This window comes from Taurulus bubalis (genome assembly GCF_910589615.1).
Source record: "Taurulus bubalis genome assembly, chromosome: 11".
NCBI classification, from domain to species: domain Eukaryota; kingdom Metazoa; phylum Chordata; class Actinopteri; order Perciformes; family Cottidae; genus Taurulus; species Taurulus bubalis.
In genome coordinates this window covers 18,496,487-18,516,521 of record NC_136599.1, presented here as the reverse complement: position 1 = coordinate 18,516,521, position 20,035 = coordinate 18,496,487, and the positions used below count along the sequence as shown (strand labels likewise).

The 20,035-nt window shown below is 42.5% G+C and overlaps 2 protein-coding genes across 2 annotated transcripts; one reads left to right on the top strand and one right to left on the bottom strand.

The window, feature by feature from the left end:
• The first annotated feature begins 1,250 nt into the window (after positions 1-1,250).
• Positions 1,251-6,360, top strand: ybx1 (Y box binding protein 1). Its single transcript, XM_079226197.1, has 8 exons — positions 1,251-1,508; positions 3,425-3,488; positions 3,788-3,821; positions 3,907-3,996; positions 4,149-4,442; positions 4,810-4,904; positions 5,237-5,598; positions 6,016-6,360. The coding sequence occupies exons 1-7, from the start codon at positions 1,403-1,405 to the stop codon at positions 5,550-5,552; spliced, it is 999 nt and encodes a 332-aa protein (XP_079082323.1). The 5' UTR covers positions 1,251-1,402; the 3' UTR covers positions 5,553-5,598; positions 6,016-6,360.
• On the bottom strand, positions 6,159-18,080 carry arhgef16 (Rho guanine nucleotide exchange factor (GEF) 16). The gene is made up of 15 exons (XM_079226198.1): positions 17,951-18,080; positions 16,550-17,166; positions 16,010-16,061; positions 15,177-15,340; positions 14,732-14,788; positions 12,903-13,063; positions 11,347-11,499; positions 11,138-11,267; positions 10,558-10,632; positions 10,328-10,420; positions 9,957-10,108; positions 8,870-9,052; positions 8,027-8,097; positions 7,297-7,398; positions 6,159-7,173 (listed from the first exon to the last, which is right to left on the bottom strand). The coding sequence occupies exons 2-15, from the start codon at positions 17,102-17,104 to the stop codon at positions 7,034-7,036; spliced, it is 2,088 nt and encodes a 695-aa protein (XP_079082324.1). The 5' UTR covers positions 17,105-17,166; positions 17,951-18,080; the 3' UTR covers positions 6,159-7,033.
• Positions 18,081-20,035: the final 1,955 nt, after the last annotated feature.

Here is a 20,035-nt window from a genome sequence, read left to right as displayed (position 1 = left end):
TCTGCATTTAAACAGTTTTGTTGGGCAGGGAAATAAGAGAGAAGAAGCAAATACTATATTGTTACACCAGGATGTTAGTATTTGATCTTATGTGCACCTTTAACATATAAGAAATGTAATCTGAAGATTTTACAGCCATTCAAGTGTCCTCCCTGTGAATCCTAAATAATGTCAAGAGGCATGTCAAATGACATGTTTAATTAAATTATGAAGGAACGTTACGGCTATTGTTCATCTTGGGTGTTGTGTCCTAATATGACCTTCATTTAAAACGATCAACAAATGATTTGGCGTTAATCTAAAAAAAAAAAATCACGTTTCCAGCCTAATAGTAGACATTTCCTGTGATATGGAACAGTGTTGTTCTATATTTAGGTGTTCAGAGTAAAGCTGTCAACATTGACATGCTGTGTATAGGCTGGTAAGAACTTAATGTTCTGACAGCACATCAAAGTGCTCTCTCTCCCAAGGTTTCCTGTATGTCTGAGCGGCACTACCTACACTACAGCCACTGTGACGATGCAGTAACAATTATGAATATAACATTTGCATCATATTCGGTAAATAAAATAGAGACTTTCCTAATCCTTCCCTTAAATTGGGTCAGTATTCCCTAATTACATTTCCACAGGGCTACACTCAGTGCTCATAGGGCTACAGACAGTGTGCAATCAATGTCTATTAGACATTTTATATTTTCTAAGTAGTGATGGAAGCTATACACACACAACCTTTTCAACCAATCTCAGACAAACACCCAGTTTAAAAAAAGGACAATTTTATTCCAAGAATTGAGAGTCAAAGTTTTAAGACAATTGAAGACCTGCTTTGCCCAAAGATTAAAAGCATTACATTAAAATAATCTCAAAATCGTGCCGTCTCTTTTAAAATAAATTGATGATACAATTGTATGCAATAATGGCATAGTAATAGATCTCATCCTTGCGTTTTTTGGTCTTTGTACATTTTGTTAAATCCGTCAAAAGACACACAACCAAGCAGACACTGTTCCAAAAGTGTCACGGTGTTCTGTCTGACTTGTCTGGCTGTGACATCACCATAGGGGTGGTGAGAAGGAACAGGTACAATCACTTTTAGCCAATAATTTTCAGCAAACTCTTCTCTCAATCTAATTGACAGTTGGCTCAGCCAATAGGAATGCGTTTTTAGTTTCATTACAGATTCCAACCAATTGGAAGACTAGTTGGGCGGACCACTGCCCAGGAACATTCCCCGGCACAGTTTATCATTCTGCCCAGTTCGATCGGCAACGGGAGCGGAAAGAGGAAAGCTGAGAGCCCGAAGGCAGTAGCCCCTACCACCGCCGGCCCAGGTTACCATCTAGCACCGGGAAACATAGCAAAGAGCCGCCACCGGCAGAAGCCATTACCAACCAGTAACCATGAGCAGCGAGGCCGAGACGCAACAACCACCCGATGTCCCTGCCGATGAGGAGAGCCCATCCAGCCCGGCAGCCGAAGCTTCCGCGGGGGATAAGAAGGTCATCGGTAAGGCTCCTGGAAACGAGCTAGTTAGCTCACGTTAAGTTAGCGAACGTGGTGTTGAACGCCGTTGAGGCGATGCGCAAAAGCAGCGGTTGAAAACGTTAACTGCCCGACCACCGCGCCAGTTAACCGTTGAATCACTAATGTTACTCTAACAATGGTATGATGTCGTTAACTCATGGAATGACGTTAACGTATGTTGAAACTGGCAGATGGGCAAAATAAACGTTAATTTGCTTAAAGAAAAGCTCACGATACATCTTAAATCTCGGCCGTTAAATAACGTTAATGTGTGGGATGTCTGTAGTGGGCTAATACAACGTCAGTTGAGTATGGACTATAATGAATAATATCTTGAGTAAATTAGAATAAATGTCCGTTTGCTGTCAAGCGGCGAAAATGAGTCCTGGCGTTGGCTCGCAACACACGTTTGAAAATGTCAGTTGGAATATAGGTCGTTTTTGCTCGCTTTACATATTCACTACTTGGATGAGTATGAACAGTTATCTTGAGTGGCATTAGTTTCAGATTAGAATATACGGTTTGTAGAAGTAATCCTTAAATCCCAACCGGTCAATCGCTGCCGTTAACCGGCCTTCTAACGTCTAATAACTGCCACGGAATGCCGTGTTCCCGATTGGCCGTCACACGCATGAGCGTCGAGGTTGTTTAAGGACCGGTGTTTCTAACGTTTGTGCCGTTCCCCGCGAACTAACGTGGCAATAGTAGCTGACGTTTAGCCGTCAGACACGTCAACTATAACTTTGGTAACGGCTAATCGCATATCACTGAGGGACACGAAGTTATTTCATAATGCTCACTTAGCCGGCCACGATTACTCTCGTAGAAGGCAAGCTAACTGCAGACCGTCCCTTTGTTCACACGACGGGGTCTGGTTCCGCGTTCGAAGTACGTTTGTCTCAGAAACTAGCCGAAACACGCCCTCAAACGTGGGCCCAACGTGGTTGGCGAAACGATTGTAACGAGGCCGGTTTATAAACATATTCGGATATTACTGTCAACGGTTGTCAAATGTCTGCCCACATTGAAGGGCCTAACTACTTAACAGCGACGGTAGCTCGTTGGCTAACGAAGCTACGCTAGCTATTTACATGGCTGAAGGGGCGACCCAAAATGTCCGCCGTATGATTCCACGGATTTCGTTGGACACGGATTTTTTTTTATTCGATTAAAAAACATGGAAACGCCAACATATTTAATTGTTGTTCTTACATAATGTTTGGTCCCCACTATGCGTATTCTGATGGAGCGACGGTTGTTTCTGTTTGCTGGCTTTAATCCAACCACATGGTTGAGCCCCCGTTAGCTACTGTGCTAACAAGCCAGCTGGGCTCGCTGCATGCTAACGCATCCGGGCGCGACTCTACCACGTGTGAACGCTCAAGTACTGAGTAGTGCGGTTTAAAATGTGGCAGGTCTGGAGTAACTCAACTTTGAAATGTCAGTGACCAAGGCGCAGTATCTTATTGCTACATTCATCTTAAATATACGCACTAACGCGGCTCTATAAAACGGATGCACTGGTAATTTGAATGATTAACCAATCCTGCGTTCCACATGAGAAATGGCGCAGTCATTGCTGGGCCATAATGTTCTTGGTTCATACCGCACTAAGTGCAGCTGGCACAGGGCACCCCTAAGCACCAGGATCTATAAAAAGGGTGACAGTTGGGAGTTAAATATAGCTTCCACATTAGCTGGCCGTGGTTAGTTTTTCATCATCTGTCCTTGTTTGATTCTCTTACTGTTTCTCATTGATATTGGTATTCTGAGACGAGCTGGTTGGAAGGCTCATTTGTTCTCGCAGTATGTTGTACTCTTAACAGTGTAATAGTATAAAGGAAATGACTGATGCTTAAATTTGGTTAATCATTTTCTTTTATTGTGTCTTGTTGCAGCAACAAAAGTCTTGGGTACAGTAAAGTGGTTCAACGTCAGGAATGGATATGGTTTTATCAATCGGTAAGTGGACCCCGCCCCCTATCTATGCCTCCTAAAGACCCTGATATCATCTCTGTGTGTGTGTGTGTGAGAAGGAAGATTCCCAATCCTATTATGGCTTTGATTTGCTTACGAAGCTGACTAGACGGTTTGTCTGCTGGTCCACATGTTGTTACGCACAGTACTTATCCTTACACTTCCCGGTTTAGTTTCAATCCATCTGCAGATACATTGTTGCTTTCTGTGGCTCAACAAGATACTGCTAACTAGACGTAACTGAGTGTTCATCCCCTCTTTCTTCTTTTTATTTTTTTTTTAAGGAATGATACAAAGGAGGACGTTTTTGTACACCAGGTAAGTTGTATGTAGTTTTACATTCTTAATTTTTGTAATTATCATGTTTATGAAATCTCACACCTGAACTATTCTTGGGTTTTAGACAGCCATCAAAAAGAACAACCCGAGGAAATACCTTCGCAGTGTTGGAGATGGAGAAACTGTGGAGTTTGACGTAGTTGAGGGAGAGAAGGTAAGCTGTTCTTTGGTTGCGTATAAAATCTGTTTTTTACTAGCTCCAAAGTTCATAATTTACTTTGCAGCTATTAAAAAGAAGAAACAAAATACATCCTAATAGTTCTCTAAATAATTAATTTGGATAAATGCATTTCTTTTTTGAAAAAGGGAGCAGAGGCGGCAAATGTCACTGGTCCAGGAGGCATTGCTGTCCAGGGAAGTAAGTACGCTGCTGACAGGAACCGCTATAGGCGCTATCCCAGAAGAAGGGGCCCTCCTCGTAATGGAGAATATCCAGACAACTACCAGAGTGACGGGGAGGGTGAGCCAAGCACCGGCAGCGGTGGAGGTCGAGACAAAAGCATCCGAGATGGGGGGGAGAGCGCCCCTGAAGGAGATGTGCAGCAACAACAGCAGCGCAGACCCGCTTACCCTGGCAGACGGCGCTACCCACCATACTTTGTACGTAGAAGCTACGGCCACGGCCCCCGTACACTAACGCACCACGGGGAGAGATGACTGAGGTACGCCGTCACAGGGCTTCTATCCTGAAGCAGGCACCCAGCAGTCCCTTGACAGGTTGATGTCATACACAACACCCTCTCCTTTCAACATTCACGTGGTTGTCTTGGTGTATCGGGGGTCTGGTCAATATCTTGTAAAGTTGACTCAAAGTAGGCCCTTAATCCCAGCTATGTTGAAGCTACCTGATGAACTATCAGCCTCAACAGCAAATGGCAAGATGGCCAGTTTCATAACAAGGTGTGTTTGCTTACCTGTTGGCTTTAGAAAACGCTGCATGTCAGTTGTTGGTTTTATTTGCTTTCAGGGAGGCGAGGGTGACGAGAGCCAGGGAGGTCCGGGAGGTCCTGACCAGGGAAACAAACCAGCGAGGCAGAGCTACTACAGAGGCTTCCGACCAAGGTTAATTCCGAGCTTTCTATGTTTGCTTCATTTTTCGCAGGGCTGCAACAATGGAAGAGTAAAGCACTGGGCTGTCTCGCAAAGAGTTCCAGCCCAAAGTCTACCGTCGATCCTGAATTAATAAATGCCACCTGTTTGGCCAGAGACGCTTTCCTTTCATTGCAGCCCACCCTCAAATTTCAGCTGTGCATTCACATTTTGCTAATGTACATTTCTTTTGGCGCAATTGTATTGTGCCCTTTTTATATATTTCTGCATGATATCACCACTTAGTTTTTTGTATATAATTCATGATTCCTTACAGCCCCTTGCTTATTGCTTGTTAACTCCAGGGGGGGTCCACCTCGTCCCAGACCAGTGCGGGATGGCGGGGAGAGACCAGTGCGGGATGGCGGGGAGAGACCAGTGCGGGATGGCGGGGAGAGACCAGTGCGGGATGGCGGGGAGGACAAGGAGAATCAGGTTGGCGAAGATGGTCAGGACCAACAGCCCCGCCAGCGGCGCTACCGCCGCAACTTCAACTACCGCCGCAGACGTCCACAGACTGGTGGCAAACCCGGCCAAGAAACCAAGGAGGCCAAGACAGGAGGTGACCCATCTGCAGAGAAAACGTCCGCTCCCGAGGCCCAGCAGGGTGGGGCTGAGTAGGAAACAACCTGCCCACCGGCACCTACCATCGTTTACCATCGTCCGGGTGCGTATTAAGACCACATTGGCTGATCATTTCTACTAACTTAAGCTTGCCAAATATGTGCGTTCAGACAGAGCTGAATGAGGGTAATGATAGTAAATTCTAGGAAACTTGGAACATCAAAATGATACAGCAAAGATAGCTAAATAAGGCTGGCTAGCTTGTCATTTGCACTTGTTTTGTCTCTGTAGTGGAGATCCAAAGCATGAGGTAATGCAGTGGCTTTGATAAGTAAACTGCCGGCCACCATAGCGCCCTCACTATTGTTTCTTCATAAGAGCAGCAGCTTTTAGGTTTTTGATTCTTTTTCTGCTAGTTATGATGCACATTTTCAGGCAGCTATACGACTAAACACAAATGATTGAAAATGCAGCATACAGATTAACAAGTGACTAATTTGCAATTTTTTTTTCTTTACAGTTTGTCAACAACAAGATGAAACATCAAACAAGATCTGAGCAATAAAGATTTGACTTGACGATCGTCACAAGCTTGCACCATGCATTTGACCAGATTACCACCGATTGCCTGCAGAATCTATGCAGACTTGTTTTTTTTTCCCATTATTTTTATGTGACAGCTACAAACGTTTTGGGGAAACAGCAAATGTTTTTCTAAATCTGTCCTAAGTTTTTACACCAAATGGTTTTTAAAGAAAAAATGGAATTTGATAACTGGTCAGTTTGACATTTTTAAATAACTTTTTATGTATTCAAACATTTTAACAAAATGCAAGCTCAAATAAAAGTCCAGAAACCAGGAAAATGTCTTGTGTTTTTATATTTCAAGTATATGGTCTCTTAACGATGAACTTCTAGTATTTCAGTTGACTACATTTCTATTAAAATACAAACATTTACACAACCTTGTATAATGCACTTTATAATTACCACATTCAACTAAGTGTCAAACACAATTTAGTCACATTTCTTAATTTCTTTTCCACCAGGATAACAAACCCAATGCGGCATCTTGAAATGACAAACACGAAATGCAACCAACATTTAGCACTCTTGAGCTTAGGTTAGGACTCATGAAAGCAATACAGTTGAAGCAACTTCTCATCCAATAGTGTATACATACAAATTCAACTTTGTAGATCCTAGATTTTGTATTAAAACTTAGGCCTGAGGCTCTTTTTTTTTTTTTTACTACAGCAAGTTTCAATTTACATTCACACCAAGTACATGTACAGCAACATGAGTGCTGTTCAAGTAAATTGGTCGGCCACTGTTGGCCATAAGTCCAGCTATTGCAAATGTCCATTCTTTATTGGTGACAGAAGGTGAACAAAAACACCTTTTATACACTGTTTTTGGTGGAGATATAACTTGACTTAACCTGATGTTAGTTGCAATGCAGTGTCAACAAACTGTCACCGATTTACCGCAAGGTGTATTTGTTATTTTGTCCACCCCCTGTACATTTAGTGAGTCACTCAAACGTTGGTCTCTTTGCGCAGGCGCTTCATGCGTTGCATGTTGTGCTCGATGGCCGTGGGGTTGGTGATCTCGGTGGCACAGGTAGCAGGAAACCAGCCTCTCTCTCCATCGCGCATTCTCTCCCCATAGCACATGGCTAGGAAGAGCAGACAGTTAGCTTTTAGGCACTCGTGCATGCTTTTAAATTAATTATAGGTAGACGGCTCAGTGACTGAGCATGATGGTCTGGATGTGATGTTGTATTATTACAGACACTCACTTTCCTCTTTCTGCAGCACAATGACGAGCTCAGCCTGTTGCAGACCCAACTCATCCGGCTCTTTTGGCATGTAGGCTTTGGAGGCCTCGTACTGTGGAAGACCTGAAAAACATTCCCATAATGCGATTCATGAAACCAAAGATTTTAACTGACGGTTTTCCTGTATTTTAAGTTTTCAGCTTTGAAGCACTTTGTATGTGGTTCATCTTATTGGTGTAGAATCAATAAACCTGCTGTCTTTTCTGTAGAAACAACCTGTGCCACACTGAATATCTACAGCACACATTACTTCCTGGTAGGTGTCACTTAGCCTGGAAAGGCACGCCCTTTGATAACGATGTCAAATATGAATATCTCTTTAAACAATTGCGATTACACAAACAGAGTGCTGCTTGAGTGAATGCGTTCTTTATATGTATTTAGGTAATTGTAAACCCAAAGTCAGGCTTCACATAGATCAAGACAATGTTGAGAAATACTTGAATTCTGGAAAAGAAGGGAGCGCCTATGAAGCTCTGATATGTGAATAAGATTGCATTAGAAATGGAAAATGAAAGCAAACCATCTGTTTTCTGTGCAGCAAACTGCCTTCCATAACAAATTAATAATTTACAAATGAAAGGCAATAGAACATTTGTCATTAATTACCACTTTCAAAACTGATCAAACTCAGAGCTCAAAGTGTATTTCAAAGAATGACTCCCTTGGTAAATAAAGCACGTTGACTTACCATCTCTACAAGTAAAGACTCCTGCCTGCTTGTGTTCAGTAAGAGCAACTATCCAGCGGGCCCGGTCCACCCTTGGCCACAGACACAAAGAAAAAAACATATGACTCCAGAGCTAGTGTTGCATTTTGAACACGTATTAACACAAGAAGTCTGTTTCTCATGAAAGGACTCCACGCACGGGAGCATTTAAGGTTGCCATTAAAACCTGTCAGTAGAGGGAGCCAGAAACAAAACATCAGATTTGGTTTGCGTTCAGGTTTTTCCAAAAGCTTTGAACTGAATCACTGAGGTTTGTGGTTTAATGTATGTCATTGTCTTGTTTGAACTTCACATATTAGCCTGTTATTACCGTGTACTGGTCACCTTCAGTCATATTGGAGCTGTTGCTAATTCACAATAAAAGCTTTCTACTGGTAAACTGGCAGGATGCTTTTATTGTGAAGAAGTCGTAGGAAATGCAATGTGAAAAGCACTGCAGGCTCTTCCTGTGATTTGGTACTAGAGCCCCTCCAGCACACCCACTACTATGGAAAACACCTACAAGTCTTACATGTGGATGTGATTTTGAATGAAGCCCAACAAGACTACGTTTCCCACAGAGCACCTTACCCATGACCATCAATATTCAGTGGTAGAAACCACGATTACATTAGCATTCATGTATGAATCAGTATGTGGCAGAAAAAGATCAGACGTTCAGCTAAATGACTCAAATGTCCCTCCTACCAGATTAAATAATACTTGTATATACTCATATTACTTTAACTTTGTGTTTTCAAAAGCCCCACTTGAGGAATAACAACTGTACTTATTATGTACAGTTCGTGGCTGAGAGCACGTTACCTGGACTCGGCCACCAGGCAGATCTGCTCCGCTCTGCCTTCACTGTTCTTGCGCATCTGCAGCTTGAAGGACAGATAGTAGCTGTTCTTGGCAGGCGAAGTCGTTCGTCCTTCTGCCTCCTCCCCGGCCTCCACCTCCACATTCTCCAGAGTGGCGTAGTCCATCACCACAAAGCTCTCCTCGCTGGATAAACAAATGTTTTTTTGACTAAAACTCCTATTTGGAGGTTTAGCTTTGATCAAATTGTGCAGAGACATACTATACTATAGCTAAACCTAGCCACTATTTTACTTTTGCACATGTGTGTTACAACAAACACGGTCAAACCACATTCTTGGACCATCTGCCAATAGCATTTCCTAGATATTATCACCCGAGGACTGGGTCACAGTGTCAACTTAACAATCCTCGAGAATGACTCCAGTGTTGTGGGCAGCCCCTTCCTCTGTGTTGACATTGTTTGGTTTCTCCCTAACTCAAAACAGAAGGCTGGAGTCCGTTGAGCTGCCCTGCTCAATGCAAGATTGAAGAATCTCAAGTATGCGCGCACCACATCCATGCACTCTCCTTTCTCTGTCACGTTCCTCTTGTCATTTCACTCCGTTCCTCATGTTTCGTGCCTGGCAGCAGTTGCACCCAAAGTCACAGAGAAATACGCACAAAGCTCTTGAAATGCTTCAAAATATGGTTGTGTTTCTCAAGTTTGTCTTCTCTAGCTGGCCCCATTTTAGGTTCTTTTATCTAAAGTGAGAAACACTACTAGCTTCCTGCTCTGGTGACTTGCTCCCCGGGCGCTTCTCAGCACCCTCTGCTCCTAAATTGATATGGATGGGTTAAATGCAGAGAGCAAATTTCATGTATGTTTGTAAAAAAAATATGTAATATGACTACATAATAAAAAGGTAATGAAGTTTAAGTTTGTTTCTCACTACTCAACAGCTTAACTATTGTGATTATGTTGACATACTAGAGAATATTTGCAGACACTTTGCCGTTTACGTCAGACAGTTTAAGTTTTGTAACCCCTCCCACCCCCCAAATGAAAGTGCAAAATATTCAAATCAAACTGTATTTCAGTCCCACTTACCTCTTCTTCTTGGTGACGATCAGTACGTCGTTGAAGAGAAACAGGTAGTAGCTCCTGCTGCTGAACGCCCTCCAGATGCTGAGCTCCTCGGTGCTGAAGGCCACCTCGCCGCGCTTCTTCAGCCACCGCGATGATGACACCAGAGGAAATGGCTGTGAGGACACAAGAGTTATCACTATATGTTCAGGTTAGTTCACTGAATCTGCATCACGACCATGTGACAGTAATCAGTCCAAATCTTTATCCAGGTTCCATTATGTACCTTGCTTCTTCCGTCTACATCCACGGCCATCATTAGGACCAATAAGTCAAAACCCTGTGAACTCTATACTCACTTTCCTTGAAGGTGTTTGAGCAGAAACACAACGTACCTTGATTTTACCAAAATCCATCTGTTTCTGGATGGTGTACATCTGCTCCGTCCTCTCCATCCGCTGAGCCCCATCATTGCAGCTGGTGACCAACTGTTGAATAAACAATCACAACAATGATACATTCATAATCGCTCCTTAAAAACACATCGATCACACATCTATCACTTCATAGTCCACTCCCAAAAGTGAGATGGACGATAAAGAGTGCTTTCTCGACATCTCTCTACCTTGCTGATGGCGTGCAGTGACCAAACAGCAGCAAAGTACTCCGCTGTCTTATCTGGAGTTTTCTGGCAGATTGTCTGTGAGGAGAAAAAAAAAATGTATCAAACTTAGTTAGTACATGCTAAGAAGCTCAATCTGGAATTTTAAAATCAGAATATATTATTAACCCAGGTGTGTGTGTGTGTGTGTGTGTGTGTGTGTGTGTGTGTGTGTGTGTGTGTGTGTGTGTGTGTGTGTGTGTGTGTGTATGTATGTATGTATGTATATATATATATATAAAACGTTATGGCTGTGTTTATAGAAATGTTGTCAATTCTTCTCATTTCACCCCCCCAAAGATGTGTCTCTATACATACATAGTTAATGCCCTTTGATTTTTATTATAGTTGCACAGGTTTACACACTTAAATGAATAACTACATTTAAATAGGTTTTTTGACGGCCAATTGGTGAACTTGGAAATAATGTGCTGAAATGGAAAAATTAAAGAAACATGGATATGTGGTCCTCAGCATCCTATTTTCAGCAGCTATGCGTCGACCAATAGGTTGTTTAAGTAAGAAAGAAAAAGGTTGAACTGACATCCAGCAGCAGTGGGAGTCTGGTGACTCTCTGCATGGGAAGGATCAGGAAAGAGATCATGGGCAGGCCTCCACAATCACTGCTCCCTTCAATCTGCTTCAGGCTCTCTTTGAACGCCGTGTTGCTGGTCCTGACAGACGGAAACAAAAAGGGAAAGTTCAGCTCAGTCTGCGGAAACTCACATCGTTACAGTTTGCTCTGTTACTCACAGCAGCTTCTGCAGTGTCCTCTGCTGGAACGTCTCGTTGGAGCAGTAGACAATGTAGGGCTCGAAGTGGTGGGCCGCGTGGTTCTGAACAATATCGCTAATGTCCCGGATCACTGGGTTGTCATAGTGACGCCGTTCAAGGTCCTCAAAAAACCTGAAAAAGAAAGAGAGGGGGGGGAAGTGAGTGAAGAAGTGAAAAGCAGGACCTGAGCAGGACACACAGCTGCGTGAGTGTGTTCAGGCCGAACTGAACGTGGTAACTTCTGGTTGTTCGCATGTGATAATGACACTCGCAGCATCAACATGTAGATTCATTTATCAGCGGTCTTATTTCAATGGTTCAATCTAATCTAATATGAGATAGAACTTTCTGTACCAACACACAGTTAGCTGAGGGTTCTATCTGGCTTCAACTGTATGTATTGTATTATAGTCTATTACATGGTGGTGTCTCTGTTCAACTAAGTAATGTTTGTTGTAATGTGAAGTTTCATTCTGTAACAGTTGCATCACTGGAAGTTATTTGAGCCCGTCATTTTGAAAACAAAGGTGTTCTTCTTCATTTAATTCAATGGACTCTGAAAAATGTAAGCTTCAGAATAATCCTGAAAGCACACAGACTGATCATTTCAAGCTGCCAATACATAAAACATACTAAACATATGCAAACTTTAACTTTCTACTAACAGATCCAGGTGAACCCTTCTGCTGAAGCATTGTAAAGGCCATCCATTATTAGCATTATTATAACCATATCAAGGACTTTCAGCCTTGCCCTTGCAAAGTGCTTTTTTGACAAAAAGAAGTAAACTGACACCTGGAAAACAGCCCAACCCAGGAAGCAACGGCAGTACAAACATTCACACACAGATACTATAAGTCAGACCATACAGGAGCAGCTGAGAAACCCACTGCTTTCGAGTTCAATACATCCTGATTTACTTGTAAACAAAGAACAACAGGATTAAAGACTGAAAGACGGGTCTTCTCTTGCTGCTAAAACTCGATTTCTATTCAAATGTATGTCGCGAGCAATGCACAAAGCAACAGTTTTCCTCAAGCACATTATCATCTTAAAGCCCGGGAATAACAGTCAGAGCAGTAGAACCAGTTCGGCTAGCGTGTATTAACATGTTGACGGAGCCTACAGGATACAAAAGACATGGTGAGGGAAATTACTCGACCTGAAACTTAAAAACAACCCATGTTCCGCTTCAAACCCCATCTGTTTAAAGTACTGTTATCTGTTTGTCTGTGCACTTTATTTAAATGTTATATTCTATTGTAAATGTAATATGTTCCTTTTTCTTGCACTGTGTTTATTGTCTAATGTTATGCACCACCCGCCATGACAAATTCCTCGTATGTGAAACATACTTGGCAATAAACGGTTCTTAATTCTGATCTCGATGAGAATACAACGATAACTGTATGACAAAAAACATTCAATGTGCAGCCCCATTTAAACTCTGTAGAGACTGTGTGCAGATAACATCATCAGATCCTGTTTAGGAGGCGCTGGCACTAGTTTTACAAGACAGACAATGTTGCACCCACCGTTTGCTGACCTCCTGAATGACAGAGATGTTGGAGAAGAGGTGATGGTACTCTGTAGCGGTCATTGTTTTCTTCAGAGCCTCGCTACTCTTGAAGTGACGCACCAGGATGCCCAGGCTGTGCAGGTACGAATGCTCTGATGTGATGATCTCAAAAATGGCCTGTCAAAAGAGCACACACACCCAAATAAGTGTGACTGTGAAGAATGTTTGCCAATTATCCATAGCTAGAAGCATATACCTGCAGACAACACAATGTATCAGCAATGTGTAGCAGTGTGGAAGTACTTCTTTTACTGTATGATGGCAGAGAAAAATACATTTGTATCAATTCTGTAACTCATTTATAGCTTGAAACTTGTTGTTTACATTGCTGAAACACCTATTGATTCTCACACATTATCTAATGTTCATATTCCATATGAACTGTCAGGTCAAACATGCTATCTACAGCGGCGGGGGACAAAGTGCGTATCTCAGACCGGTATTAAAGATCCACTTACACCGAGTAACTGTGTCTGACTTCCTTGATCCAAGCTGGGTGGAGGAAGTCTGTCCCTATCGCAGCTGAATAGCACACTATGATTTCCGTTTGTAATCATTGGTTGATAATTTGATGACTTGAACTCTCTTAATAATTTCCCCATATCTTATCCTGTAATAAATACTTAAAGACAAACGAGCTTAAGATACTTTTGATTTTCCACCTCATATGACAGTAGGATTATTTTGAAATGGAGAGCTTAATAACCTCTGCTGACTGTGGTCAGGCGCTGAGGTGACCTTACACACCACTTCATGTCCCGTAAAGGTGAGGTGGCTCAGGCGGGAGCAAAGGGCATGAGCTAAGCTAAATCAAGAACACTACTTCCTGAAAATCTCCCGCACAGCTCAAAACGTCACAAAAGAGTTGGACATGATGGATCCGGTTAAACGCGGCTCTGTCTGAGCCAACATTGGGGAGACATTTTTTCGCAGGTCACATCTTCCTAAAATTACAGCGTGCAGTAAAGCAGTAGGTTTGGTTAATCTCAGTTAGCCCCAAACCCAGGAAAACACTTTTTTTCTTTTCCCCTAAAAAGTAGCATTAAAATTGCTTTGGACGGCTGCTAATCTGGAGCACGCCGCTGAAGCACTGAAACTAAACTCTGAAGGTTCAAAAGAGCAAGACGAGCACCCGCTCAGCACACAAACCGAGTGTGATCTCACTGGCAGGGTGTGGCTGTATTTAAGTACCGCGGCGCACACAGGGTGGACCTTTGGTATTGACGCAACGTCTGTCGTTGGACAGCCAGTGAAGACGCATTACAAAAGGAGAAATCCACCAGCAGATAATGATGGTATGGGGCTCGCTGCTTTCTTGGAGTTATTTTGTAATGAGATGTCCTTGGCTTTGTTATTATACCTCAACTTGTTTCATTTACTTCTGCTCAGTGAAGTCCTTTGATTCCTAGAAAGCCTTTTGACACAACATACGATAATTAGTTTTAACCTGTGGGATGAAAATCAATACGACTGTAAAGTATATTTTTAAAAGGCACACTGTTATTTAACAGAACGCCTGTATTACTAATTGAAAGAGTGTATTTATGTGGGGTGGATACTTTTCAGTTGCATTATGGGAAATGTATGATCCTGTGTTTTTGGAGCGTGATCCATTGCTACCGCTTTCACGTTCTGCTGTTGAGCTGCATCAGAGTTGTCCGGCTTCCAGCAGCACATTAAATCCCTTCTAGGACATTACTGTCGGCATACTTGGTACACACGCACGCACACGCACGCACACGCACGCACACGCACGCACGCGCACGCACACGCACGTATACTTGCCTCTTGTCTCTTTCTCTCCTGAGGCGAGACCAATGTCAGGATACCTGTGTCCCTCACCTTTGTATGAGATGAAAAGAAAAACGATTTATTTTTTAACTCCACATTCTGCTATATATTCAAGATAGAATTTGTTTTGAAAATTGTAAAGAACTATTGCCAACGACTCCAGCCTGTCTGAAAAAGCTCGGTGGGTATTCCGACACCTAGAGAAAACTTAGCCAGCACAGGGTCATGGAGTGTGGGAGTATATGCAGCAATAAAAACAGTCAAGAAGCTTTTTATATTGCACCCTTTTAGATAAAATGACAACCACGTTGGCTGTTAGTGTTCTCGGATAGAAATAGATTTGTGTTTTTGTACAATTATCAATTTAAAACACCTTCAGAGATGTCCGAGGCGGCATTTTTTTATTTCCCTCACTCCCTACTTTGATTCTCAGGTTTACCTGTGGGAGCTGGCTCCAAGTGAGCTGTGTCGGCCGGTAGCTCTTCACCACGATGCCCTGGTCCTCCACGGGACGCTCCACCACCACAAAGTCTTCCAGCAGCTCATCCTGGTTGGTGGAGTGCAGCCCTCGCTCACGGATCTCCTGGTAGAGGCGCGGAGTAGCTGAGGATTACACCAACATCAACAAACACTGCTTAGTTTTCAATCCAGAGTCTCAGCGTGCGATGAGTTTGGAATAGAAGCAGGAAAAACACTTAGCAAATTCCTGAACAGCACAATTTAAAAAGGGTGAAAAGACCCAGGTTTCTAAACTGAAAACTCCATCTCACAATGGGCTTATGCATGAAGGATCCCGATGTTATTCACCAGTAACTCTGTCGAATTAATTTAAATAGGTTAATTGTAGGCATTTGTGGTTACTTGAATGACACAGAGACCATTCAGGTCACAGGTTTTTAGCAGCAGCTCCAGTGAGACGCCAGCTCAACAAACAACTCTTCAATAAAACCTTCTCAAGTCTGCATGATTATACCAGGAATATTACTCAAAATCATACTTGGAGAAGTGGCACCGTCTGAAGGCAGAGGACATCAATAGTCAAGACATAACAATCTGGCATTCAGCATTTAGAGTGCTTTCCTGTTCTGTCCTCTCCTGTTGCCTCAAGGGATCTTTTATAAGCTATGTCGCAGATTGTATTGTATCCATCTGTTATTACAACATTTTCAATGAGAGAAAAAAAAAAGACAAATGTCCCTGTTATTTCCCATCTATTTGTAGTTTGATAGCCAAATTTAGAGAAGTGGACAGAGTGACACATAGGGAACATACCATCTTTGAAGGACCCACGTTGATTCTGGTTCCTCTTTCTTCCCAGGGTTCGCTGTGGGGAGACAGCAGTCCAGCCTCAATAATACTCAGCTTTTTATTTGATTTTTCGAACATCTCATTCTCTCTTCAGCACTGCCTCTTTCTTTCAATCCTTAAATGCAGCATTTTTCAGTGTACTCTGGTAAAAACACTCTTGGGTGTGGAAGATAGGAAACAGTTGTGGAAAGATGACATCATCACTATGACTAAAGGAGAATTTGACAGAAGTCCCCGCCAATGCTATCGGCTATGCTGGCTGTAACCAATGAGGCTTTTAGAAGAACAAAACGGTATCAGCTGGGCTCTGTCTTCGTCTGAAGAACAAAACTGGAACTGAACTCGCCACTTTCATTTAGCCCTGCTTCTGATAGACCTCAGTTAGTGAACACTTATAATATCCAACAGATAAGTGGATTAAAATATATTTTTACAGTATTTTTTATTTGCCATCTGCAACTGCAAAAATTATATTAAATCAACTACGAGATAAATGGCCTGTACCTTGCGTCCAGGGCTGCGACCTGGACTGGGACTGACTGCTCGGTCTTCTGTGACGGGTTTCAACGTGGCGGCGACCCCTCGTCCCGAGGCCATGGCTTCAATGTCCAGGCTGGTCACAGCCGCTCTGTACGACTTGTTCCTGCGGTTCCTCCTCAAAGAAAAGCCGTCTCCATCACTGTCATAATCCTCCCAGGACACATCTGCCCCCTGGGTCGAATGACGGCTTCGGGTCCCGCTGCTGGAGTTCTCCAGTCCCACTGGGAACGTCACCACGGTGGTGTGGTGGCGGACTTTAGGTCGGCTGGCTAAATTCTTGGGAATGAGCTGGTGGGTGCCAACTTTCCGCGCCGCAGGACTCTGGGTGCTCAAAACCACTAGCTGAGGTATGGCCATCCTGTCTACGACGTCTTCCGGGGTAGTGGATGTTTCAGATTGGGTTGTGGGGGGGCTTTGTGGCGGGCGGTTCTCATCGCCGGGCTCAGATATATGGAGTTCTCTGGAGAAGTGGTTCTCCAGAATTAGAGGGGCCTGTTCGCCCAACTGGCTGTGGGACATGGTGTCCTCCGACCGTCACCTCGGCCTACTGAGATCTTCAGCACCTACAACATTGAACGAGTCTGAAGAGGAGGGACAAATAGAGAGAAGAAAGTCAGACTACAGGCAGGGAACATGTATAAACTAGCACCTTAGATGGAGACATGGGGAAAACAACAGAGGTAATATGAGTGTCAATACTCTGGATGACACTCAAATACCACCAGTGACCTGCAGTGGGGCCCCCAGATCTCTTCCCATTGAAGAAGGTGAGCCTAACCCGTGATCCAATTCAACACACACACACACACACACACACACACACACACACACACACACACACACACACACACACACACACACACACACACACACACACATCAAGGGACTTAACCCGTGACTCAGCGCTCACTCCCACACTGCACTTGCCACCCACAAAAGCACACAGAAAGACCTGCTCCATAAAATATGGGCGCAACAGAAACTACATAAATACATTTTTTATAAAAATAAATCACACTTTTTCTCTGATAAATATTCCTAACCTGCTCTGTGCAAAGAGTATGATGTCAAGTGCAGACACACAGAGCCTAACTATACATTGCTTTCATAACAGAAAGTATAACAATAGCTATAGCTGCAGTTTTAAAATACACACTGTTATAATACCGACAGTAAACAAAATAAAAAATCAGGACGCTTAGCTTATTTTTTGGTGTCCAGTCGCAGTCAGATTTTTTTCCAATAACTTCGCTGCCGAACAGACGGATTAGGGTGGGAACTAAAATGTCTGCCTCGCATTCCTATGGTTCATAACAGTGAGGTGAAAAGCAGTTCAACAAATATTGAGTTCAACAGCTGCCTTACCTGTGTGAGCTGACCGTACACACACACACTTCTCATTAAACGAGCCTATCACAAGTGAGTCCGGCGGGGTTTCAGGGAGTTGCTGGTCGGTGCAACTTCAGCAGCAGACGTGGTCCTCCTGCGCTCCACTCGACCTCATATTTCTTCTTAGCCACTCACTTCCTCCTCGGTGCAGGCGCCTATTAAGCCGTGCTGCCTACGTCACTACAGGTGAGTGTCAATCAATCACAGACAACTGGCTGGGAAAAGATGACTTATCACAGAAAAGCCGCATCATAGTTTCAGTTATGCAGGACTACTTTACAAATGAACTTGGCCATATAACAAAATTAAACAAATAAACTGCTTTTAATCAAATACCACATATTTTAATTACTAAGAAACAGACAGAAAGATAACATGTCATGTTTATATTTATTTTTAAAATCTCCCATCAATTTACTTTTGTTTCTTACTCTCTGATGTTTGTTGACATCCTTTCTATATGATTGGTGACAAATAGCTCTTTGTCTCCCTCTGGTGAAAAACTGGATGAACTACAGCCTGCTCACTGATTAATTTACACCCATGAATGGCACATTCAAATAGTTTCAAAGGTTTCCCCACATTTCAGAAAGTTTGGTTTGAGTTTTCCTATCATACAGGTTCTTCGAAAGCAGTAACCAGTAAATAAAGTCGAACGTGTCTGAAACACTCCTGCATGTAAGGTCTGCAGCACTTTTTTGTTTGTTTTCATAGTTATTTTGTATTGCATATTGCCATTTTACCGTTTTTCACTTTACCATTATTATAATTTTGCCATATTTAGTATTCATTTAAATTCTGATACGTAGTTCTTCTACTTTTTCAGCAGCATGTTCCTGATATTGGAGTTAAAAACCATGTATGTCAGTATGTATGTTTTCTAAAAGCATAAATATCCCTCTATAATTCAGTCCAATACAATAGCACAAACAGAGTCCTTAAAATTGGGAGCTAATATTGTTGCACTGTTGGATTTGATTGTTTTCTGTTTCTGTGTTACTGAGGCCAACATAAACACACTCTGAAGTTGTTTGGTGATTAAAGATTTATTGTCTTCATTTTAAAATATAATTATACATGAATTAGCCAACATTCTATTCAAGCAAGGCTGAGACATGTAATATAATGCAATATGGAAACAATGAAACAACAAAAATCTGAGAAGGTCACTATATACAGAGTTTAAATATAGAAAATCAAATGGCAATGATGTTTACATCATTTTTAATTTCAACATCATATGGCATCCGATGAAAGTGAATTTGAATATTTCCAAATGATTCCCCAACCAGGACCATGTCTTTCATAACATGATGTGTACGCTTGATACCCTACAGCTGCAAAAATGTACATTCAACATAAATGTAGTGAACATAGAGAATATTTTTTATCGTGTGGGAACACTTAAGTGTCATGCTCAGCAGGAGACATCCGACATGATTGTGAGCTTCAGTTACTCTTAAATCTCACAGATTCATGCTCTGCAAACATTTCAAATGTTAGTCACAAACACACACTCAATACAGCTTTCCCACATTTCAATATTTAACCCCAAATTTATGAACCCAAGCCCAACAAGTGTGTGATTCCTAGGAATGTTTGAAAACCTGGAACTGGAAGGAGGAGTTTAGAAAATTATGAATACAATTTGCTGTATAATTATCAACCTTTGTGCCAATTATGTCACATAAAAAAACAATGTGTAAGTCTGGTTCATCCTATATAGATGCTTGAGTATCGAAACTGTACTCTTCACACCTGCAGCTGCAGATTATGAATACACAGCAGACATTATCCAAGCAACAGTACATTTTAATGTTACTCTTTCTGGCAGACCGAGAGCAATCTGTATTCTGTAAGCAGATCTGCTCATCAAAGATTCATCCTCCAGGTTAGTGGGGCGAAGGCCGGAACAGGATGCAGGACGAACTGAGGTCTTTTCTCTGCCGTTGCAATATTCTGTGTGCAGATGAGGCATCTGGATGCTGCTCTTCACATGTGCATTTTGTTTGTTGTTGTTGTTTTATTTGAGAAAGGCCAGGATCTAGCAGGATTGTTCTC